This window comes from Daphnia carinata, chromosome 3, assembly GCF_022539665.2.
Source record: "Daphnia carinata strain CSIRO-1 chromosome 3, CSIRO_AGI_Dcar_HiC_V3, whole genome shotgun sequence".
Classification (NCBI taxonomy): Eukaryota; Metazoa; Arthropoda; class Branchiopoda; order Diplostraca; family Daphniidae; genus Daphnia; species Daphnia carinata.
Genome location: NC_081333.1, coordinates 12,942,141 through 12,964,141, shown reverse-complemented (window position 1 = coordinate 12,964,141; position 22,001 = coordinate 12,942,141). Strand labels below are relative to the sequence as shown.

The 22,001-nt window shown below is 40.1% G+C and overlaps 8 protein-coding genes across 10 annotated transcripts; 2 read left to right on the top strand and 6 right to left on the bottom strand.

Annotated features, from left to right (window-relative positions):
• Positions 1 to 701: 701 nt before the first annotated feature.
• Positions 702 to 1,308, bottom strand: LOC130698485 (uncharacterized). Its single transcript, XM_057521141.2, has 2 exons — positions 1,245 to 1,308; positions 702 to 1,173 (listed from the first exon to the last, which is right to left on the bottom strand). The coding sequence occupies exons 1-2, from the start codon at positions 1,257 to 1,259 to the stop codon at positions 838 to 840; spliced, it is 351 nt and encodes a 116-aa protein (XP_057377124.1). The 5' UTR covers positions 1,260 to 1,308; the 3' UTR covers positions 702 to 837.
• Positions 1,309 to 2,610: 1,302 nt separating this feature from the next.
• Positions 2,611 to 3,199, top strand: LOC130698484 (uncharacterized). The gene is made up of 2 exons (XM_057521140.2): positions 2,611 to 2,663; positions 2,740 to 3,199. Exons 1-2 carry the CDS (start codon positions 2,649 to 2,651, stop codon positions 3,103 to 3,105), a joined length of 381 nt encoding a protein of 126 aa, XP_057377123.1. The 5' UTR covers positions 2,611 to 2,648; the 3' UTR covers positions 3,106 to 3,199.
• Positions 3,200 to 3,927: 728 nt separating this feature from the next.
• On the bottom strand, positions 3,928 to 4,565 carry LOC130698489 (uncharacterized). The gene is made up of 2 exons (XM_057521146.2): positions 4,428 to 4,565; positions 3,928 to 4,368 (listed from the first exon to the last, which is right to left on the bottom strand). The coding sequence occupies exons 1-2, from the start codon at positions 4,434 to 4,436 to the stop codon at positions 4,102 to 4,104; spliced, it is 276 nt and encodes a 91-aa protein (XP_057377129.1). The 5' UTR covers positions 4,437 to 4,565; the 3' UTR covers positions 3,928 to 4,101.
• A 105-nt stretch (positions 4,566 to 4,670) lies between these two features.
• LOC130698466 (uncharacterized) lies at positions 4,671 to 7,109 on the bottom strand. The gene is made up of 7 exons (XM_057521116.2): positions 6,941 to 7,109; positions 6,457 to 6,873; positions 5,920 to 6,370; positions 5,690 to 5,852; positions 5,428 to 5,624; positions 4,861 to 5,372; positions 4,671 to 4,806 (listed from the first exon to the last, which is right to left on the bottom strand). The coding sequence occupies exons 1-6, from the start codon at positions 7,066 to 7,068 to the stop codon at positions 4,872 to 4,874; spliced, it is 1,857 nt and encodes a 618-aa protein (XP_057377099.1). The 5' UTR covers positions 7,069 to 7,109; the 3' UTR covers positions 4,671 to 4,806; positions 4,861 to 4,871.
• Positions 7,110 to 7,865: 756 nt separating this feature from the next.
• LOC130698470 (beta-hexosaminidase subunit alpha-like) lies at positions 7,866 to 10,358 on the bottom strand. Its single transcript, XM_057521123.2, has 10 exons — positions 10,331 to 10,358; positions 9,940 to 10,172; positions 9,659 to 9,875; positions 9,435 to 9,565; positions 9,050 to 9,371; positions 8,770 to 8,983; positions 8,554 to 8,702; positions 8,392 to 8,486; positions 8,199 to 8,333; positions 7,866 to 8,136 (listed from the first exon to the last, which is right to left on the bottom strand). The coding sequence occupies exons 1-10, from the start codon at positions 10,356 to 10,358 to the stop codon at positions 7,900 to 7,902; spliced, it is 1,761 nt and encodes a 586-aa protein (XP_057377106.2). The 3' UTR covers positions 7,866 to 7,899.
• A 55-nt stretch (positions 10,359 to 10,413) lies between these two features.
• Positions 10,414 to 15,424, bottom strand: LOC130698472 (G1/S-specific cyclin-E1-like). 3 transcript variants are annotated; one of them, XM_057521125.2, is made up of 9 exons: positions 15,145 to 15,424; positions 13,314 to 13,396; positions 13,152 to 13,245; positions 13,033 to 13,089; positions 12,890 to 12,963; positions 12,628 to 12,829; positions 12,453 to 12,564; positions 11,822 to 12,393; positions 10,414 to 11,758 (listed from the first exon to the last, which is right to left on the bottom strand). In XM_057521125.2, exons 2-9 carry the CDS (start codon positions 13,325 to 13,327, stop codon positions 11,504 to 11,506), a joined length of 1,380 nt encoding a protein of 459 aa, XP_057377108.1. In that variant the 5' UTR covers positions 13,328 to 13,396; positions 15,145 to 15,424; the 3' UTR covers positions 10,414 to 11,503. The 3 variants fall into 3 exon arrangements, with proteins under 3 accessions (XP_057377108.1, XP_057377109.1, XP_057377110.1); XM_057521126.2 differs by lacking the exon at positions 15,145 to 15,424 and adding an exon at positions 13,999 to 14,068; XM_057521127.2 differs by lacking the exon at positions 15,145 to 15,424 and adding an exon at positions 13,638 to 13,992.
• A 1,550-nt stretch (positions 15,425 to 16,974) lies between these two features.
• LOC130698461 (GPI ethanolamine phosphate transferase 1-like) lies at positions 16,975 to 20,514 on the bottom strand. Its single transcript, XM_057521110.1, has 11 exons — positions 20,218 to 20,514; positions 20,033 to 20,153; positions 19,854 to 19,953; positions 19,566 to 19,794; positions 19,377 to 19,504; positions 19,138 to 19,319; positions 18,842 to 19,072; positions 18,536 to 18,776; positions 18,117 to 18,477; positions 17,859 to 18,058; positions 16,975 to 17,795 (listed from the first exon to the last, which is right to left on the bottom strand). The coding sequence occupies exons 1-11, from the start codon at positions 20,433 to 20,435 to the stop codon at positions 17,140 to 17,142; spliced, it is 2,667 nt and encodes an 888-aa protein (XP_057377093.1). The 5' UTR covers positions 20,436 to 20,514; the 3' UTR covers positions 16,975 to 17,139.
• A 235-nt stretch (positions 20,515 to 20,749) lies between these two features.
• On the top strand, positions 20,750 to 21,808 carry LOC130698488 (transcription and mRNA export factor ENY2-like). Its single transcript, XM_057521145.2, has 4 exons — positions 20,750 to 20,874; positions 20,964 to 21,020; positions 21,423 to 21,568; positions 21,630 to 21,808. Exons 1-4 carry the CDS (start codon positions 20,867 to 20,869, stop codon positions 21,707 to 21,709), a joined length of 291 nt encoding a protein of 96 aa, XP_057377128.1. The 5' UTR covers positions 20,750 to 20,866; the 3' UTR covers positions 21,710 to 21,808.
• The last annotated feature ends 193 nt before the right edge of the window (positions 21,809 to 22,001 follow it).

Below are 22,001 nucleotides of genomic sequence, written 5' to 3'. Positions count from 1 at the left end.
ATTCATTTGCGTTACGTTAATCTACCGTCATAATTGCGCCATTAAATAATTCATTTCAACAAAACGGTAAAAGTGATGGTGTTTTTATGCATGACGCCCAACAAGGTCAGTTCGTACCAGCGATTTCAGTTAAGTAGCTCAAACAAAAAACATTCAAAACAGAAAATCCAGGGATAGATCCGTAACGAGCAAAAGAGTAAACGTCATCGAGATATTCATTTGAAACACTTTTCTAACCACTACATATATGGATCACTTCCCTTCGTTTACCTTAAAAACTTGTTGACATTGGAAGCAAAGGTTGGGAGGCCAACGAAATTTGCCTGTACAATGGCGTACGTGCTGCAATGGTTCGGTCTGTTGCTAACTGTTCCACGCCTTCATGTATGAAGTGTGAATGGACTCGCCCTTCCTGGACGGTTCCAACTTCGACTTCTCTCCTGCAATCTGGCCAGCAGCGATGGTCATGTATGCTGCTGGACGAAAAGCCAAAGCATTTTTTTTTCGACTCGTGTCTTCAAGCAGTTTCTGGAAAATTCTCTCCTTATCACCTAGTCGGTTCCAAACATGGCCGACTACAACGTAAACAATTGTTGCTGGAACGGCATAATGAAGAGATAAAACAACTTGGAAAATGACACCAGACTAAATTGCATATTTAATGTTCAAGCTGTTTAAGCAACAAAATGAAAAATACAAAATTCATCGTCTATATCATTGTATTGTTGGTCGTTATACAATTATTAGCAGCTTAAAAACATGCTATTTTTTATATTCGTGAATTGACAATATCGAGTAGAGTTTGATGTGGTTCAGGTCTGGTTTTTGCGAATCAAGTTAAGCCTTGGCAGGGGCTGCTGGGGCGGCCACGTAGGGCATGTAGGGAGCAGCATAAGGATAGGTGGCGTAACCATATGGGTAAGCAGCGTAGTAAGGAGAGGCTACGTTCTTGACTCCGGCAGGGTAGGCAGCTGGGTAGGCAGCTGGGTAGGCAGCTGGGTAGGCTGAGTAAGCGGGGTAAGGGTAGCTCTGAACTGCAGTGTAGCCAGGGCCGCTAAAGCTGTACCAACTGGGGTAAACACCATGAAGGCGGTAGTATTGCTCAGCAGCCTCCTGATCCTGGACCTCCTCGGCGAAGACGCAAGCAGCGAAAGCCACCAAAACCAACAGGGACTACGGAATTATATAGGAGATCAGTAACTTGCATTTGTTTAAAAATTAAAAGTGAATTGCAAAATATTTACCATTGACTTGTACATGATGATTAGATGATGAGTTGCTGCTGAGTCGACTTGGTGTTCAAGTGTGTCTTGTTTGCAACCAAAGTTGTTCAATTTATACGCCCTCGATCGCTTGCCCCTCAGTTGCCAAAACGCTAAGGCCAATTAACCATTAACCACACCCATCTCAGAAAAAAGATACTTCAAGAACACCTGTATCACATGCTTGCCCGCATCCCTTGTTTTTGCCATTGCGAAATAATAATTGACTTTCGTTAGATGTTTGATGTCCATGAGAAGAAAACATTTAAAGTTGTGAAGGTTCGGCAAGGGTGTTGCGTACACCTTAACACTTGAAACGTAAATGTAATTACTATTCTTTTCCTTGTCTAACCCCGTCCTGCAATTAGGAGAAAAATAAAGTGGAAAGAGGATAGGAATGAAAATGACATGAATCAAAGGAAAATATTTTAGTTACCCATACCCTACCTATAGGCTGCAGAGAGGATGAGGCCGAAACAAAAGGTCACGTGTATAAAATTACACCTTTTCCATATCTTTATGTGATAATATTATTCTCGACATATTCTTTATTTTCTTGATAAAAAATAGAGCATCTAATGAGATCTTTAACCGTGGGAAACATGAAACCAATCCGACGTGACCGTTAGAGATTTTGGCCAGCATACGATGTTCGATGAAAATCTACATGTTTTTGCACACGAACCGTTGCAACAGGTTTTTCCCCGTTCAAACTCCTGTTTTAATCGGAGGATTAATAAGCATTTCTGTTTCTTCTTTTTTCTAATGTAATAAACCAATGGTTCAGGCGATTTTGATTCTGTGAACTGATATTTTTATTGCAAAATACGAGCAAGACGTTGATCTTTAAAACTTGTTTTGCTTGAAAAAAAAAATCGCAATTCACTCTGGTGGATGTATCTTGATGGAACTGGTAAATTCATTTCTGGATGGCAACGAATTGCGAGAAATATAAATCTCTTAGAATACAGGGAGCATCTGATAAATGGAAATGTCAGGTATTTTGGTAGATCTCGCGTGGCATCAAAGATAGGAAGGGCCATCAGCTGTGGCCAACGCCCATTGTCTAAGGGGCACCGATGCATATTTAAAATTGAGCTAAGAAAAAACAAAGGGTTTGCATTTTCAAGGACATGGAAGCCATGAAGATGGAATCTACCATTAACTTCCAACAAGAAATCAATGTCGTGTTGATTCAAAAAAAAAGGAAGAAGAAACCAGTTATAGATGGTACGGGATACACCTGAAAACAAATTTGGGGTGTGGTTGGAAATGAAGGATTTTGCAATTTCTACCGGCCAATTCTGCAAGTATATATTGAACGCACTTGAAGTGAAAAAAGCACACTTGATCACCAAGTCAAACTCAGCAGCTCTCCTCTTCAACATGTACAAGTCAATGGTATACAATCTTCTTTAATTCTCTTTGCATTTTAAATCAAATGATAAAAACTGACCAATATTTCTAATGTACTTAGACCCTTTTGGTTTTGGTGGCTTTGGCTGCTTGCGTTGTCTCCATGGAGGCCCAGGACCAGGAAGCTGCTGAGCAATACTACAGCATTTACGGTGTTTACCCCAGTTGGTACACCTATGGTGCCACAGCCTTCAATGGAGTTCGCAATTACCCTTACCCTTACTACCCTACCGGCTTCCCATTCGCCACCTACCCAAACACTGTTGTTAAGACCTACCCCACCGCTGCCACTAGCGTCAAGAATGTTGCCACAACTTATCCTGTCTACCCCTTCGGATTTGGATTCAACCCCTACCCGTACGCTGCTCCTTATGGCGCTGCTCCTTATGCCGCTGCTGCCCCTGTTGAAACCCCCGTCAAGGCCTAAGTTATCCGTTACGTAACCGCCCAACACGATCATCAATGACCAGAGCTGTGCTCGAGTTCAATTTCTTCACTTTAATTCATCTGTAGCTGACACAACCTGTTTTTCTTTTTTGTTAAATAATGTTGCATTTTGGCACATAATGTTTTTGATAAAAAGAAAAACAACTGTCATTTGGTTAAAATTGAAATAATAAAATATGAAAATCATTCCATTCTTGTGATTTAATTCTTTTTTGTTGAAAAAATTATCGTTTGATACAATTACTTTCTGTAGCGGTATTGCCCAATGTGCAAACAACTTGGCTCAATCAGTTAACAGTTATTATATACACTAAGATCAGGTCAGAATCACAATGGGAGATGAACGTAAGGTGTACTAGCGCCACTGATTTGAAGTGGGTGTGGAACGCACCGTCATTTAGGGGAATTGAATAACCCATGTAGGTGGGGTAATGTTGTTTAGCAGCAAGACGTGGTAATCAATACCATTGTTCAGCAGTTTCCTAATACGCGCACTCTCAACTCCTCAAATAATAAGACTTTTAAATACCACTTAATAAGACTTTTATAGACCATACTTTATATGATCATTTTATTGCAACTCTAAATCAAATTGAATCAAATTTAGAAAAAATAGAGAATAAAAAAATTAACGATTTTACAACAATTATTTACGTGATGGAGAAAATTCCTACAGGATCGCAAATTTACAATGAAATTTGCTGCATTCTTATCCAATTTTATTTTATTGCTTAAAATCGTTCGTTGTTATTTAAATAGCTTATCTTAATTTTGTATGAATGAGTTAATAACTGAACAGATATATTTTCAAAATTGTTTTATTTGCGACAGTTGGTTTACGTGGGGTTATTACGTATACATGAGAATAACCTTTGAGAAATCAGCATAATGGGAGCATATCAGGTAAGCTGCTCGTGTTCAACATTGAGAGGTCAGCTTGAGTGAGAGTCAAATTCAAGGATTTAAACGTTTAGGTTTAATAACCGTAGCTATAACCATAGCCGTAGTTGGGGTAAGCTCCATAAAAGCTTCGCACTCCGTAGGGGAAAGCGCCATAGTTGAGACCGTAGGGGTAAGCGGCAGCGTTGTAACCGTACGGATAGCCGTAATTACGGACTACGCCATACGAATACCAAGATGGATAGACACCATGAACGCGGTAATATTGTTCAGCAGTTTCTTGATCTTGTTGGGTCTCGGCAGCAAAAACGAAGGCGGCCAAAGCCAAAATAAGGAAAGCAATCTGAATCAAATACAAACAATACATGAGACATAATCAATAAAAATGGAAAACAGTTTTACCTTGTACATGATGAATTAATGCGCGGAAGCTTGGCAAGTGTTTTACCCAAGGTGTGTGATGCCTTCGTTCGAGAAGCTCTCTATTTATACCCACCATTCGTCGCCACTCCCATAACATACCGAAGATGGTAAAGACTGAAAAACAATAACTCGTCACGCCACCATTCCCGCACTTGGCGTGACATTGGCCTTGAATAATTTCACTTTTTATTTTGTTCACGGTTCCTCAAGCATCGCCTCCGGGTCTTCACATTATTATTCGACATCGTCCTTCTTCCAATGGCAACAGAAGCAACAACTGGTTCGTGGTCCGTCAACCATTTTAAAAAAAAAGCCATTGAACTTCAAATTCGGGTGTGGTCACTGGGATCATCATTAACTATTCAAAACATGATAAACATAAACTGCTTTTTTTCTAAGTTTTATTACATACTCCCTGTTTGACTAACCAAAGACGGTAATAGAATCCGGCTCGATAATACCCTCGAAATGAATGCGTGGGACATTGATTTCAGAAGGTAGGGTATCGTTAAGATAAAACCAAAATGATGGACGCATCGGTAAAATATGTTCCCGAAATGCATCCGTAATTGCTGTAAAAGTTTCACGTCCTAAACGATAAATAAGGCAGAAAACCAGCAGCCGCGGTAGTCGGACACTGACCAGATTCATTAAGCATTTTGGTAAAATTAAATGCAACTCATTATTAACACAAAGTCCCCTATATTGATAGAGCATGAAGCGCTCTAGAGATGGGCATGATCCGGCAGCTGATATCAATTCCATCAGGATTGGTTCTTCCATTTCTTCTCTCTGGATTCGAAGATCTCGCAAATGTTTACCTAACGGAAGGTATTTGCAGAAATCGTCATGAAATGGCACCGAATCTTCGAAAAACTGTCCGGCAAGATGAAGGATTTCCAATTTTTGGCAATTTTCCAGTACCTTTTTCGTCAATACGAATTAGCATAATGGATAAGCAGTTAAAACAATGTCATACCGTTTCGATAAAGGAGCCATTAACGAATTCAATACTATTGAGAGACAACTTCCTCAAGTGCCTTTGTTTCGCTATGCAATCAAAAGAATCGCGAACGGGTGGTCGTCGGTTGAATATTAATATCGCATAATCAAAAAATTCGCCAATCAGAAGCTCCTCTAAGTTGGAGCATGAATCCATAAACTTGATTAATACATCTGTTATCGGAAATTTTTTTTAAAGTTCAATTAAAAAAAAAAAAAAAAAAGAATGTGCATCATACCATGGTGAGGTCTCTTACGGCCAAAGACTAACGTTCGTAACTTGGGGAACGCCCATTGACATTGAAAGGTGATTGGCTTCTTTCGTCTGTTGCCGCCAAACACTCGATTTGTAAAATGTACATGTTCCAGTTGGGGATGATTCCGACAAAACTCGTCTAAAATCTGAATAAGGTTAGGCAACATTATTTTTCTGCCTTTTCATTCTTTAACTGATGAAAAAATTATTTACCGACACTGATGAGAAATTTCCGCTGAAAAACCGTAATCGTGGTAAAATTAAATTGCGCGTAATGTTGATTTCAAACAGATGCGTCATTTGTGAGAAAAATGTACGAGACACTGGAGAACGGCCCAAGTAAAAGTAATTTAGCATAGGCCCCGGTTTGTACTTGGCGTCAATGTGTTTAACAGATTGGATAAACATTTTCTCCAAGCCAGGTGGATTTAATTCGAATAGTAACCAACGACAAAAATCGTTCAGACAACTATCTGATGATGTCTTGAGTACGACGATACTTTTTAATGATATCATCCATTTCATACCGTCATAGAGATTCTCTTTGGCCAAGCAAACTACGGCATTGCTGGACGCTTCGACATCTTCCAAGGCAAGGTCCCAGTTATTCTGTCGTGGTTGTTCAATCAGCTTTATATGCAGTTTAACACAATCTTTGCACCATCTATACCAGTAAAGAACATTGTAAAACCCACTTTTTCATGTAAAATCTTAAATCTGATTTGATTGACGAAATGTCACACCACTTACCCTAAAACATTAAATAAAAGAAGCCAAATTAAAGGTGAGCTGCCATGAAGCACATAAAACTTTATGTGAGTAAGCTTCTTAAAATTCTCCTTGTAAGTGTCAGCACATCCTTCAAGTTTGCCATGAAAAGCTTCCCATGTGTGCTCAGGAATATTGGCAGACAACTTTGTCAAACTCTGGCATTGTGGCAGAACATATATGATGATGGATGCCAATGATAGCTGTGTATCAGATAAACTCAATTCTTTTAGGTAGCTTAATTTTGGAGACAAGCAACTTTGCAATAACGTAGCTTCTGGCAGCCAGAAACAGTGGCTAAAATCAAGAACATGAACATTAGAAGATTTCAGGCATGTGGAAAAAAATGTTTGGCAAATATCAGGCTTCAGAGAAGAGCACCACGAAAGCTTCCAGATCCTAACGAAAGATGACAAAATGTCACCAATTTCCAAATGAAGTTTTAACATTCTCTTAGGTATTTTACCTTCTCCTCGCATAAAAATCAGCGTATCTTTCAAAAACGCTAGATAAGCACAAAGACATACAATCTTCTAGTGGTAAATAAGTTGTTAGGTAATGGAAAATATCATCTGGCAAAATTATTTCATCCATTTCTCTTTGCAATGCAACCTAACTCAAAAATACCAATGTTTTGAAAATCAAGTTTACAACAAGTAATCTAAGCAAGAAGACGTTGCCAAGCATACAAATGAATCATCTTTCGTTTTTTATTTTCTTTTTTATCATTTAACTATAATATCAAATGCTTAATGCATTACTATATATTATTCATTAACAAATAATATGGAACGTAATATATAAATATGTATACATACATTGTATCAGTTTTTGGTAGATTTTTCATATTACAAAGCTGCCATTTTGGCTTAGCCATGTGTGTTTTTTTGTAGACACTTTCGATATCACGGCTATAGAAGAATTTCAATGTCATGAAATCGATCTTCTACCATCGATTGAAAGGAAGATCCGCCTAGTTGCATAATATATCCCATGCCATCACATCCATCGAATGAACAAGAGTTCGATAGTTTGCCAGATACATGACACTTTGAACATCCAAAAAAGGAGAACCCCCATGCAAGGATCAACGTTATTGCAGTCAAGTTGCATTTTTCGTCGAATCGGAAAGCAATCCGGCGATGAAAAAACTTGTTGGGTAACATTGTTACAACGAAATTATGTTTTCGACTCTCGAGCTCGCCATTTCTGATATTTAAGTATGTGCGAATCGTTTTATGATGTCGTACAACAAACGTTTTTGCGTTCCCCAAGGACATAGTGTTCTTTATTGCAAATTTTTTACCACATGCTGACGTAGATGAAAACAGTCAAAGCAGTTAAACTTTTAATGTATTTTTTTTCCATCTAAAACTACCTTGTCATAAAAAAAGGACCCTTTACAGTTTTAACTAACGTTTTGTTTTACATATCCCATTCTTGTTCGCAAAAATTGACGCCATTGCTTGGATCCACCATGAATCCACGTCTGAGTAATCGGCATCGATGTTCTTCTAAACGTAATGCAGCCAACGCTGTGTCGTTAACACTTCGATCTGACCACAGACGTTCAGCGACGGTACAAGCTCTCGGCCACGTACGCGGAATCACGCTGACAGAATCGACGTACTCGCTCCACATGGTTGCCTCACCGCCAATAACCTGTCACGACAATAAAATGTTTTAAAATGCAGTTCGACCCTGGAAAATGAAGGTTTCAATACCAAATTCTTTTCCGCATCCGTTCCGTCGAAATCAAGCGGCTCAGCTAGGTAATATTTTTCCCAATCCAATCCGTAAGAAATATAATTGAGGTACCATGGTGAAGCAAGTATAGTCTGGTAACCATACTTTGTTACCTACATTCAAAAATATGTAAATCATTTGCAAAGAAATGTATCCATTATGCCCACTTACTCGTGCTAATTCTTCATTGAAAGATAAACCTTCATAATCGCCTTTCCAGACTTCGACAACGGTGCCAGTTGGTAGGGTAATGTTGAGATCGAGAACTAAACGAACCAAACAAATGAAATGATGATTTGTTCAAAGAAATGAAAACCTATCTCCAAAACGAACGTTCTTGCCAAACAATGTAACGCATCTGATTCTGCGTAATCTCTTGCGTCACTGAAGTCAATCGATCAAAGTAATATTGTTCTAATTTTGTATAATCTTCACCCCAACCATTGGCAGCCATAAAAGCTTTAATTTCTGGATGTCGTTTCCTGTTTCGTTTGCAAGAACAAAAGATAATGATTTATTTACATTCTTTATAGAACTGCAAAAACATACCAACAATAGTAGCTGACTTCGTCACCACCCATGTGAACATATGGATCGGGAAATGTATTAAAGATTTCACCAAAGAATTGCTGCAAGAAAACGTAGTTCTCTTCACGAGTGGGCATGATAGCACCGTACTCATCGGGCACTTTGAGTACCCCGTTGTCGTCGTAACATTCCGTCAATAACCCGGGCTGCCCTAGCCCCCAAGATTGGGTATGGTCTGTAATCAAAGTCAAATTGTTTAATAACAACAGTAAAGTTTATACGTACGTAGGAAATATTCAACCTGGGGTGTCGAATTCTGGAATGACTCGAATGCCTCTCAGTCGGGAATATTCGATGACGGCACGTACGTCACTGGGGGTGTAAATATGGCTGAAAGGTTGGAACGATCCGTAACGGCTAATGTTTGGGAAAAGCGTACTCTCGAACGGGAAAGAGGCATCGTCGGTCATATGCCAATGCAAGACATTCATTTTGTTTTGGGCCATCAAGTCTATCATCTTTTTTATCGTTTTCAATGGCATATAATGACGTGCCGTGTCCATCATAAATCCGCGGTAAGAGAAACGTGGGAAATCGGTGATTTCCGTAGCGTTCATTTGATACTAGATTTAAATTCTTTTTACTAAGAATCCCATTTTTAAAATTCATTTCAGATTGAATCTTACTGCGACGCCTGTTGCAGCAGACGAGTAGACGAGTTGACTCAGAGTTTCCATGCCACGCAAAATACCCCAGACGCTATCGCTAGTGATTGTTGCCTTGAGCGGATTATCTGCCGTGTCAATTTTGATATTATCTACACAAAAACAAAACGTGTTTGTTATATTTACATGTTTGAACTGCATCCTTGCTTTTATCTAACGTCTATCGACTTTCTATTTATACGTACAGGACTCGATCATATTTGCAGACGGGAGGTATTCGCAAGGCTGTTTTAAATCGATTTCAACTGAATCGAGAAAAGCTCGGAATTGCGGATGCTCTTGGATTGGAGTCGGTGGTGGAGGATAAGACAATGGAACACGTCCAGCATCCCCCGGATAAAAGATGATTTGGTAATAACGACGTACGGCTTCGTCAATAATATCACACCGTTCACCAACCACCTAAAATTGATCGTATTTCAAGAGTTTAGTGGAAATAAGACCAACACAGTTGTTGGATAAATACCTGAAATTGGAACATGGTAGGCCGGAGAACGAAGAACGTTTCGCTGGATGTTTGCTGTTGGGGTTTCGGCCACACTTCGCCAACGGTTGGAAGGATCCAACGTCCGTACCAGGGGATAACAAACGGAACGGCTTCCGATGGAGTCCATTGCATTGACGCTAAGCAGCAAAAGACTAACAATAAAACCTTCATGATGTCCACGAAACTGAGCCGAAATACGAGTGCTACTTTCGCTAGTCAGGGTAGATCCTTAAATAACACTTTACCCTCTAAACGTAGATAAGTTACAATTGTGGCATGAAAAACAGGATTATCGTGTCAGGTTACAAAGGTCTTTTCAAAATGGTCCGACCGTTACAAGAAATTGTTGGAAATTATTGAATTTTTACACTTCCGGATGCAACGATTTTTGCATACATGATGGCTTCAAATTCAAAATGAAACCGCTATTGGATTGAAGAGAAAATGTAAATCTATTATTGAAATATAGTTTATTTGTTAACCTCAGGGAGACAAAAATTGGGACTGATGTGATGACATGGCAAAATCATAATGGGATTATTCAGGAAAAATAATGAAAGAAAATTGGCAAAAAAATGGAGGGTGAGGATTGGCTGATGACGGAGAAATGTACAACAATTGGCAGTACAATATGCTGGATCCAAAAAAATGGGCGAGAACAATTAAGATTAAACGTGAAAAGGAATGAATAAAGATGTCCAGATGTCGAGTTCACCAACTCTTTTCAACTTTCGTTTTCTGACGTAAACATTCTTTTAATTCAAAGTCTGGCACATCTTTATTGTTTCGTTCAAATGGGAGAGAATCAATTAAGGCATTACGGGCTAAGTTTTAAAAAAAAAAAGGTGACGGGCGGGTTAATCGTCACACACACTTACCAAAAAAGTATGCAATGCTAGAAAGGGGATCTAAAATTTCAATGACGATGACGTCAATCGCATAAAATACACTGCGCTTTTGAAAAAAGACGAATAGGTTAGGCAGCTCTTTTTTCTTGAAACCGTTAAGACAAAATGAAATGAAAAAGAGGAAGAAAAAAAAAAAACGGCAAATGAAAATCAAATGCAAAGGACGTCCTTGAGATGTGGTTATAACAGTACGGCGTTCGAGTTGAGAATGGCTTCAACCCCACCCAACCCAAGGCATTATTGCAACTGAAAGGACTAGACTATCATGCGCTTCGTTAATTCTCTGATAAACCAAAAATAAAAGGAAGTAACCCTCATAAATCGGTTTTCATGAAAAAGATTTTAAAAATAATGCCTTTCCCTTTAAAAAAAGAAAATAAGGAAGAAAAATTAAAGGGTGGAATCATTAAATCCCTGTCAAATAATTACCGGTGACATGGAAATGTTTCCCACATCTTTTCTCTTTCTATGTGTAACAAGGAAAAAAAAAGAAATGGCACTCTTATTGCGGTCGTCCAGCTTCCAACAACAGAAAGAAGGAGAAAAGATTTTTTTTTGAAGCCATGCCCCTTCGAACAACGAGCAATAACGCGCGCAAAAATGATGCCGTTAAAAAAAGAATGAATTAAAAATGATTATGAATACGAATGGGTCGATTGGATGTCGTCATTCCACTCAGAGGTCATTGCAGAACATCGAGGGCTTTCAGAGTTCAAGGTGGAAGGTGTCAGTACAACAGCATTGGCAGTGGTGTTGCTGTTGACCGGCGAAAGCGGAGCGCTAAGTCGGCCCTTGTTCTTACTTTGCGGAGGCGTCAGCATGCCCAGCGGCCCTACCGCTGGACTAGGTGGTGACGCACCACAATCTGTTAATCGGCTTTGAGCGGCTTCCTTAAGGTTGCAGCAAATAATTAATAATGAAAACTCTACTAGTTATAATGAATTTGAAATTACCAGGATACTGAGGTCGACATTGTGTGTTTGGATGTTGTGCGTATCCTCAATAGGAATTTGCGAAAAAGTTTTAACTTCAACTGGTCCAGACTCTCGAAGTGTCAAAGCAAAAGGAGCCATCCAGTAGATGCAGGACGAAATCTCTTCCCATGTGTAACCAGAGCACTCGATCGCCACTCGTTCACCCACAATATGGTAAACTGCAGCGGCGGCGATGGCACTATACGTATATCGAAGACTGAGAATGTCCATGGTGCAAAGGTCTAGGAGTCGTGCAGCTTGAACAAAGGTGTGGCTGGAAAACTGTTTCATTTCCATTTTGTTGGTGACATTGTTCTCTTTGGATTCGAGCTCTTCCTTGTCCTCCAATGCGTTAGCCAGTTGCATGTAAATTCCAAGCCAGCAGTTGGCCGTGGCTGGAGAGAGCTCCCAGTTAAGACTCTTCATGATAACTAGTTCTTTCATCATGATTTCTGCTTCACTGCAAGCACCGTCAGTTACGTATGCAAACTCGTTCAACTTGGGTGGATAAATTTCTTCGATTTTGGCGGCGATGAACAAAGATGCGATACCTAGATAAGAATCATTTTTTATTACAAATTCTTTAAGGCGTAGTTGTGAAAACACGCACCTATCAACTGAAGCTGTTGTTTGGGAACATCACTTTGAGTTGCCAAATAACGATCCACAAAGTCCAAGGCAAGATGATAAGTCTCGCGATGCAACCGGTACACTTCGCAAACCTTATCAGATCAAACAGACGTCTTATAGTATAATTCAATGTTAACAAAATGCATAGAATCTACCTCGACGAGCCAATCAAGAAGTATGGCTCTCATTCGAGGCTGCAGAGATGGGTGGGCCAAAATGTAGTCATGATTCCTTTTGTAGAGGCGATCTTTACGACACAATGAGCTCCACACTTCTTCCGGATCTGCCCAGTTGAATTTGGGAAATGGACTCAATCGCGATGTTAAAAGCTGCGATGAAACTGCCAATCGACGGAAACTAACATGAAAACAAAGATTAGCACAGGGGAATGAGCCAGGGAAATAAACCAAAACATACTTTGATGTAGAAGTGCTGGCAGCTGATGATGATGATTGACTGGATGTCTCCCATCCTGCACCTTCCTCCCATCCCTGAGAAAAGAAATAAATGTGTCAAACATAATCAAAATAAAGCAGCAGTCTTGACGAGATGCAAGCTACCTGTTGCTGGTGACATGGCTGCCTTGCTCTCATTCCCCTCACATCATTCTCGTAATCCTGCAGAGAAAACGAGGCATGACTTAGACAGAGCCCCCAAAATCAATCAGTTGTTATTTTACCTCCACATGAGTTTCAGATTTACGCTTTCGGTTGAGGATGACAGGTAGCAACTTCTGGCCAGGCAGCGATTCCCTCTTGTTTGTCACTCTGCATCTAATGGGCACAAAGAAAAAGATGAAATTTCATCAAACATATAGCATCAAAATAATGAGATAACTTACCCTCTCCTGGACATTTTCCAGCAAATTCAGACAGAGTGAAATAGGTTGAGGGCAGTCAATTCCTTCAACACCTCTGGTCAAACCTGAAAGAATTTAATTAAAATTAAGAATCCATTGTAGAAGAGGCATAATAATTCATTGCCAACGTGACATTCATCAAGTTCAACGAAAGCGAATTGCTTCTTGTCATTAAAAAATAAAAGTGAAACGCCACCGGCATCCGACACGAGAGGAGGCCATGGCCACCAGGTCCAAGGCCTTGAGGCCATCGCAGAAAAACCCGTTTAATTGGAACAAATTGAATTTTGATTCAATTCTACTTACAGGATTCGATAGAGGAATGAAAATGCTACACACTGATGTTGTTCACTTGACAAAGAAACACTTAAAAGATGTAGAAATAAAGCGTCAAAGGTTTGACACATTCGTCGTGGGGGATGATGGAAAGCAACGGTGGCGGCGCACTTGGCGCCCAATGGACAATGGGAGAAAAACGCGCGCTGGGCCAACAAGTCGTCGCACTCTGGTATCGTTCTAAAAAATCCCAACTGAATCCAAACGGCTCGTCCGATAATCAAGATTTTGACACGATCATCAAGCTCAACATTTCGTGGATCGATCGATGCAATTTGATTTTAGTAGCGATGAACCAGAGTGAATAAAACGAGTTGGAGATGAGTGTTACCTTCGGTGTGAACGAGTGGCGTTGGCGGATACGAGTGTCGTTTGCAGCGCGCGCGGGGAATGGACAAGAAAAAGAGGGGCCAGAGAGGCAGGGAAAGAACCGGGCGCAGCGCCACCACTGTCGTCAGATGGGCTATATCCAGCGGGGGCGCATCCGGTGCTGCCATCCGCAAAACTTTTGACAATCACTTGAATAGTTTTTCAGATTTTATGTTGTTACCCACACGAGACATTTTGATAAAAGAGCAACCACGACAACAACAACTATGACTAACATTTCTTTTCTTTTCTAAAAAGGAATGAAATCGAAAGCAACCGGATGGAAACATTTTTTCGGCAATCCATGAAAAGGGAAAAAAAACAACAAGATGTTTTTGGTATTGACGAAAAATTGTTCAGCCTTAACTAATGACAAGTGATGCCATTGGCCAAACAATTGTTTACAAGATTGAAATTGTGGATTCGCGTGGAATGGACCGTAGTCTTGCCCCCAACCTCAGGGGGTTTTTCGCATTTCATGTACGAATAAAAGATGACCGGAGAACGAAAGCGAACAGGAATGTCCTCATGATCATCTGCGCAAAGCAGAAAACGCAATCTGTTTCGAGCCGGCTGAGCCTATTCATTGTTTACAAAATGCTCCCCCCCCCTTGAAAAAATCGACATGGGGCACAACACAGAAAGACGCAGCTCCATGTTGAATGATAGTAAAGCACATCCAGATATATAGCACCGATGAAAATGCATTCAACATTGATATTGAGTGAGTTTTCGGGCTTTGAGGGGGGTGCTGTTGGGGTAATGCAGAGAGGGGAGCGTTTCAGATGGAGGGAAAAAAAGGGAACAAAAGGTGCATCTAGGATATCTCTATAGTAGATTCCACCCTCCGGGCGCCCGGTTTTTTTTCACCCTCGACACACACACAACACACTGTACGGCACTGAATATACACACTCGTGATAGTTAAAGCCACAGTCGATAAAAATGGGAAACGCGCGCCAAATGTCTTTGGTACCATGAGATAATTCAAAAATGAACACATTTTAGCAAGGAAAATGATGTTCAAATGGATCCTGATTATGTTTCCATGAAACTTGTGTGAGCTAGGACCTAAAATAAATGAAACATTTCACAAATGAAAAAATACCTTTGATAGTTGAATCACTTCCAAATCCAGTTTGTATCGACGATGATTTAAGAAAAATAAAAAAAAAATCACTAATAAAAGATATTGAATCGATGAGACAAGCAAGCGAAATAGAATCCGTGTCGTCGAAGAAGTACAGTGAAACTGGGAAGAGGACTCTTTTTCGTGATAAAGATCGACGAGCGCCCCCTGATCCTTTTGATTTGAAATTTCAAAGCGCCACCTGGGCCAACATGAAAAGTAAGCCTTTGATTGGTTGAGGCTTGCTTTGTGGGTGTGGCCTGGCAGCCAAAAGTCACGTGGGCAGCCCCAACCGATCAGCTGTTTTCAAGCTTTTCGCGGCAAAAACAGGTGACTGACTGGGCGGGAAATGAAAACACAACGGGCCTATATCGAACAAGGCGATATAAATACGTCGGTGTCGATTTCAGGTGCATCAAAGAAAAGAATTTTTCCATCTAAAATAATGCATCGATTCCATTATAGCCCATCTGCCTGTTGAAGGGCCTAAAAAACTTTGAACTAGAAACAAAAAACTATTAAATTTCAACTTTCTAATCTATCAAAGTAAAGGAGGGGCGGGGTGGTGCTCTGGGGTTGAAGGGAAAAGCCCGCGCGCGCTCTTTTTTTTTTCCCACTCTTCTTCCGGAAAGTGGTTACAGCAACTTTTTGACATCAACCTGTTTCGCCTGCTATCTTCTCGGAACTATTCAATATTCATCTTCAAGTTTATTTTCATTTGGGCTTTTGAAACTAAAAAATAATATCATTCATCTACATGTTTCTTCCAGGGTTTTCGGTTTAATGTAGAACCATCTTAACACAACGAAAAGGGAATAGATCAGAAATGAAAATCTTTTGTTTCGAAGAAGAAAACATTGTTGATAGTAATGGCTATGGGTTGCAGAAACCGACAGAGTCTTTTTCTAGCACTTTTGGACACAATAAAAGCAAGAGAAGGCGCGCGCGGATGCCTAAGAAAGGAAAAAAAAAATAAAGGAACGAGAAAGAAAACCAAATGAGAATTTACCCTCCAGTGAGGAAGGAAGGAGTAGGGGGTTAGTAAAAAGAACTCGTTGAGGAAAGGGAAAAATGCTTGAACCTTCTGGACATAGATGATGAAGAAAGGAATTGAATTTTAATGAAATGTTTTCTTGCATGATTAATTTGCTAGTTCTGAGAATAATAATAACACCTTTAAAGAAGTGGGAAATGTGTGTGTTGCTGGTTAGCTGCGAGCAAAACACGAAGAATGGACAGGAAGAAGATGCTGATTGCTTTTCTAGTGTCAACTGCCAAAGACAAAGAAGCGTCCAGTCACGTCAAGTTGTTGTCCCAGACATGTTTAAGTATCGTTGTAGACACGGTTGATGAGTTTATTTTATTATTCCCGGTAAAAATGTCCATATACGTCACGAATGCCAAGGTCATAGTCGAAAGACAAAGACCATCCCACAAGAAGCCAACACGAAATGCTTCCAATAAAATCCTTTTTAGGATTTGCAATTCTGAATAAAAATGCTAGTTGTCCCGTTGAGCTATTGAATAATTCAAACGATTGCGAGATAGTTTAGTAAGAACAAAAGAGTCGCATCGTCCGCGCCATATTTGCCTTTGACTGACCAATGGTTGTCTTCCGACCAGTTTATCCACGTGTATGTAGACAGTGTCGGTGTGTGTATCCACCTGATCTCCCTAAAGGGGACAGGTAATATACCTGTGCTGCCCACATCTACAAAAGAGGAAACCCAACAAGGAAAAACGAAATGAAAGAAAGGGAAATGAAAGAAACAGCAGCAGGTGAATGAACTTGCTTAGGGATTGGCCAGATTCATTAGACACGTACGGCATCGATCGGCATTTGTATTTCTTCTTGTTATTGTTGTGTGCGAATTTCAGAATATTAAACGAAAAGGAGGGAATTAGTAGAACCTTGAAAATGGGCTGGGTTTAATTCCTTTCTTCTTGGTATTGTGTCGGCCTTGCAAGTTCCATTCAGTCTTTGTCGTACTTGCTGGCCGTCGGTCCGACGTGAAAGTAAATCGGTCCGTGTGTCAGGAACTGGACGACGGAACGTAAAAGCATGACAAAGAGAACGGTAGACTGGACGATGACATAATGAGAGAGGGAGGTGCCAATGTCCAGCCAACTGCCACGTGAAGTCACCCAGTGGAAGAATTGGACTGCCATGACACCCGACAGTAGCAAAATCATCAGGTAAACACTTTTCATCGACAATTGGTGCTGGACCGTAATGGCCCAAAGAGCCGACGAGACGGCGATGAATGGAACGGTAATCTTCCACAGGAGGAGACCGGCCATGGTGAATGGAGAGAAGGTGGTGACAAAACAACGGACACTACTCGGGTCGAAACTGTTCAGACTGGCCAGATTTCCCAGTCCGAAGAAAGATAATAAGGTCAAAAAGAGGAAGAAATAGGATCGGCGTAGTTGCGTCCAAAAGGAATCAGATGGTGGAATCACCCCCTCCAACCGGATCCAAACGGCCAATGCAACGACTAGAATGGCAAAGAAGATGCCTTCATAAGACAAACTTAACAAAAGAAAGGACGGCGTCAAAGTGATGACAATCCCGATCAAACGTGGCCATAATAAAGACGGACCTATGACAGGTAATGTCAGGGGTAAACCTAAAGAAACAATTACAACGTTGCCAAGCAAATGATGGTGAAAAATAATTGCAATTAAAATACCAAGAAGAAGCCAAGAAAGAACTTGTTCCAAAATAGGAAGTCCTTGTCCTTGAACGAGACTGTCACTAACGCTATGACGGACATAGAGCGTGATTGGTATGGCTATCGTGTAGCAAACCAGAACTGTACGATCGCGATCGTGGTGCATGACCAACGAGCTCCAAAATGCCACCACCGTCAACAGCATTCCTCCAATGTCCCTAATGTTTCAAAATTCTGCATTATTAAAAAATAACATGTCCAATTAGTTTAACTTACACAAGAATGGGAAAGGAATGTTTCCCTACGGGGGGAAAAACAGGAAACATGGCTAAAATGAGAAATATAAACATCCATAAGCTCTTGAACATTTCGTGATGTCGCCAACGGCTGGATGATCGCTGGTCCCAATGTGGCCAAAGAGATAAAAAAATGAGTCCGACAGAGAGGAACCATCGTTGAAAAAATCCTGCCACTAGAAACTCGAGTCCTCCAAGGAGGAAGATGGTCCATATAAAATGGCGGATGCGGACTAGACGGACAGTTTGGCGTAGCATTTGACGCGATTGCCGTAAACAATACCACCACAACACCAAAGGCAGTAGATGATAGGCATAGTAAAGAAAAGGGGCTCCTTCCACTGACGTCAGAAGATTAAATATTATGTGATATTCTTAAATATTATAATATTTTTCAACCTGTCAAAACGATAAAGATAAAGACGGATATGCCGAATGCGATCTGATCGATCAATCCAAACTGTTTGGCACATTTTTTCTTCGATACTGGCATCCGCTCTTGAATGAGGAAGACGACAAGGATGGCCGCCCATCCGATGTAGGCTAGCGTAATGCACATTTTCAGTTGAAATTCGTCGTAACGATAAAAGTAGTCCATCCCTTGAAGGTAGAGGTCCATCAAATCAATGCTCTGCTGGATCTATTTTGACCACAATATAAAGAATTTTTAAGAAACATACATTGCCATGCTGAAATATTGTTTACCGATTCATTGTAGTATCCAGAACGAATTGAATTCTCTATCTGCTGAAGGTTATGCATAGTTACTTGATTCGATTCCAATGGCCAGAACGGCCGGAATCGCCACGAAAGACTTTGATTTTGCTGGCGTTGAGATAGGGATTGGAACGATCTCGTCAATTGTCTGGCATTGGTCAATGCAGAGTGAGATTTCCATAGCATCTCATTGGCTAAATAAGCTAGAGGTAATTTTCCCTTATAAAATTATGGGAATTAGTTTTTCTTTCCTCAATGGAGCTTTTAATTTAAACAATTATTACCACTGAATTCACCGGGAAATTAATCCCCAACAGAGCGGCCATAAGAGGAGCAATATCAGCTTGTTCCATATCGTCCCTGTTGTTCTCCCAATGCAAAGGATCAATATTGTCCGTGTTGATTCCCGCACCCCAGCAAACGATAGGGGTCTGTGTTTCCGTTGGATGACCCGCTCCATGAGAACCTAAGGGTATAATCGGATATTCGTTGTTTTTCTTTGAAAGTTTAAAAATACGCTTACCCCAGTCAGTCATTCCGTGATCGGCAGTAAAAATAAAGGCCGTTTTATTATCCTTGAAATAGCCGTTGATCAAACTTTCAATTTTAGCGATCCCCTGATCCACATACCGAAGGTTATCGGTATATAAACTAGATCAAGCAAAATCGTATTATAACGTTTTAAATTTTTACATAGTCTTCATGATCTTACGTAGAGTGGGGCTTATTGGTATGACCATTAGTATCTAATCCCAAAAGGTGCACAAAAAATATCAACTGCTGCTGTTGCAACATGTTGGAGATCGTGGTATTATGTGGAGCCATTTGTAGATATCGTTCGAAATGTTCAAACACCCATTCGTCAAGTTTGTAAGCATCGTGTCCAGTGAACTGCTCACTTTCTGAAGAATATGTGTGAGTGATCACATTCCCTTTTGTTCCTGCATATATAAATAATTTAGCATTTTTCCAAATACTATTATCAAATCATTCAAAGAACCTTTTGCGAACATTGAAAGAATGTCTGGGCTACCCCAGCTAATTGTGTAACTGCTCTGATTGAAAACTGAGTCAAATTCCACTGGGTTTTCTTTCCAGCCCTTTAAGGAAATATAATTTATCAAAATACTATTAAATTAAACAGTTCATAAAGATGACTGAAGCTATTAACCAACTAACTCTGAATACGGCAGATGGATCCTCATAGAGTCCAGCAATCATTGCTACATGTCCTGGACGGGACTCAGTTGGAACCCTAGTACTTGACAATCCCCATTTTCCTCGACTGCTTGCTACCGATCTGCGAATCGAACAATATCTTTGGATTAACACATCACTCAAAGATTTCGCTTAAAACTATAAACCTCAGAAATTTGGCATTAGGTTCTCGATCATTTCCATGGCTGAGAAAAGTATCAAATCTCAATCCGTCCGCTGAGAAAAGTACCAATCGTTTTGCCGGCGCCGGAATAGGGTTGGCAGATGGAGACATTCCCTTCACGATCGGTGAATGAAAATGAATGTCAAATACCGAAAGGAGAAACACTATTTGTACGCAAACTGCACTAAAAATGATCCACATTTTATGGCGTTATTATGATTGGTTTACAACATGGCTGAAAATAAATAATATTTTGTGTGTGTGCATGAGCTATGAGTTTCTCGATACGCAAACACAGTTTTTTTTCTACTGCTGTCACCGACACCGATGCCGTAAGCAATGAATAATTATACGGAATATAATAATAGAACTGCGAACTGTGGGCATTTCTTGATTTTGCCAATAAATTGTGTTTAATACGTGGGAACTATCATTTCGGCTTTTGGTTTTCTTTCAACGTCAGTTTTTTTTAACGAAATCGAAAGCCGGAAAAGAAATATTGGCATGGTGTTGCCATGACAACCAGCAGTCGTCCCCCAAGCTGAATCGAGTTTACGTTTTTCTTTTCTTCTCTAGAAATCTTTGACGTTTGATTATTCACACGCCACAAGGCTCTGTTTTACAGTGTTAAAATGTCAGAGTAAGTTTTCGATATAATTATTCATTGGCTCGTAAATATCATAAAATGAAGAATAAGTGTGTTTCTAATACGTAGCCGTTTTCATCCAGTGATCGAGAGTATGCCATCATTAACCAGAGGTTGGTGGAGAAAGGTGATAAAGAAAGGTATTTCAACTTGTTCACTATAGTGAATTTTAAGCAAAAAATAGTGCAACAACTTGGTTGAGTTGAATAGCTATATTAAGCAAGTTGGATGGTATAAGCCTTTAAATGTGAAACCAGTAGGATGCAATGATGAAGGTCATCATTGTTACATCCTGACATGTTTTTTAAAATATAGTTTCTGATTATTTTTTATTTTAACTATAAAAAAGTTGCTTGGGTTGCAAAGTACTTGGTCTTGGCTTGACATGAGCTTTTCTCTCGAACAGCATGACACTGAATTGGCTTTGTTTCAAGGTTGATACTGAAACTAGTAACAACTAGATTTAATGCAGCCATAATTACGTATACAATCATAGCCAGCCTATTTATCAAATATAATTAATCTGTTGTACACGTTGACAGATTGAGAGCTATTTTGCGTGAGCAGCTGATCAAATCAGGTTGGCGAGACGCTTTAAAATTGGAATGCCGTCGAGTCGTGCAAGAACAAGGTCTTGACAACATCAGCGTGGACGAAATAATTAAACAAGTAACGCCACACGCCCGTGGTAAGTCCCAACATTATTCTTTTTTATGAGCGTCCGGTCTAAATGTCTCTGTTTCACGCAGCCACGATTCCTAGTGACGTCAAGCAAGACTTGCTGAATCGCATCAAAGAGATCGTGCAGAATGAATCTGATTCCTTTTGACGATAATAAGTTTGGATTTGTGTATTTTCCTAATCATGTTTTTTTTTTCTAAAAAAAAAATAAAATGCTCTTGTCCCATTTTAAAAAGAAAACAGATAATAGTCTGGAGAAAAGCGGCGAATGCGGGTGGATGGTTGGTCGCCTTGGTAACAGATCGTAGCGTGAAACGGTTGTCGAATTCTCACGAGTCGATTCGACGCGTGAGGACCGTCGATGACGGATCATCCCGAAGAAGGAATGATGCTTGTACTGGCGCTCGTTGCATTCATTCACACGCATCAGCATGTCTGTA

What these genes read in the sequence shown, in the direction of transcription:
- LOC130698488 (XM_057521145.2), top strand. An exon ending in GAGAAAGGTGATAAAGAAAG is followed by an intron (nt 21,021 to 21,422) that starts GTATTTCAACTT and finishes ACACGTTGACAG; the next exon opens with ATTGAGAGCTATTTTGCGTG. An exon ending in AGTAACGCCACACGCCCGTG is followed by an intron (nt 21,569 to 21,629) that starts GTAAGTCCCAAC and finishes TGTTTCACGCAG; the next exon opens with CCACGATTCCTAGTGACGTC.
- LOC130698470 (XM_057521123.2), bottom strand. Translation starts at nt 10,358, where the DNA reads ATGTATGCAAAAATCGTTGCATCCGGAA. An exon ending in TGCAAATATGATCGAGTCCT is followed by an intron (nt 9,566 to 9,658) that starts GTACGTATAAAT and finishes GTTTTTGTGTAG; the next exon opens with ATAATATCAAAATTGACACG. An exon ending in GAAGTCAGCTACTATTGTTG is followed by an intron (nt 8,703 to 8,769) that starts GTATGTTTTTGC and finishes CAAACGAAACAG; the next exon opens with GAAACGACATCCAGAAATTA.
- LOC130698461 (XM_057521110.1), bottom strand. Translation starts at nt 20,435, where the DNA reads ATGTGGATCATTTTTAGTGCAGTTTGCGTACAAATAGTGTTTCTCCTT. An exon ending in ATCCATCTGCCGTATTCAGA is followed by an intron (nt 19,954 to 20,032) that starts GTTAGTTGGTTA and finishes ATTTCCTTAAAG; the next exon opens with GGCTGGAAAGAAAACCCAGT. An exon ending in CATTCCTTTCCCATTCTTGT is followed by an intron (nt 18,059 to 18,116) that starts GTAAGTTAAACT and finishes TTGAAACATTAG; the next exon opens with GGACATTGGAGGAATGCTGT.
- LOC130698466 (XM_057521116.2), bottom strand. Translation starts at nt 7,068, where the DNA reads ATGGATGAAATAATTTTGCCAGATGATATTTTCCATTACCTAACAACT. An exon ending in CTTTTATTTAATGTTTTAGG is followed by an intron (nt 6,371 to 6,456) that starts GTAAGTGGTGTG and finishes TTACTGGTATAG; the next exon opens with ATGGTGCAAAGATTGTGTTA. An exon ending in GAAATTTCTCATCAGTGTCG is followed by an intron (nt 5,853 to 5,919) that starts GTAAATAATTTT and finishes AACCTTATTCAG; the next exon opens with ATTTTAGACGAGTTTTGTCG.
- LOC130698472 (XM_057521125.2), bottom strand. An exon ending in AATCTGAAACTCATGTGGAG is followed by an intron (nt 13,090 to 13,151) that starts GTAAAATAACAA and finishes TTTTCTCTGCAG; the next exon opens with GATTACGAGAATGATGTGAG. An exon ending in ACAACAGCTTCAGTTGATAG is followed by an intron (nt 12,394 to 12,452) that starts GTGCGTGTTTTC and finishes ATTCTTATCTAG; the next exon opens with GTATCGCATCTTTGTTCATC.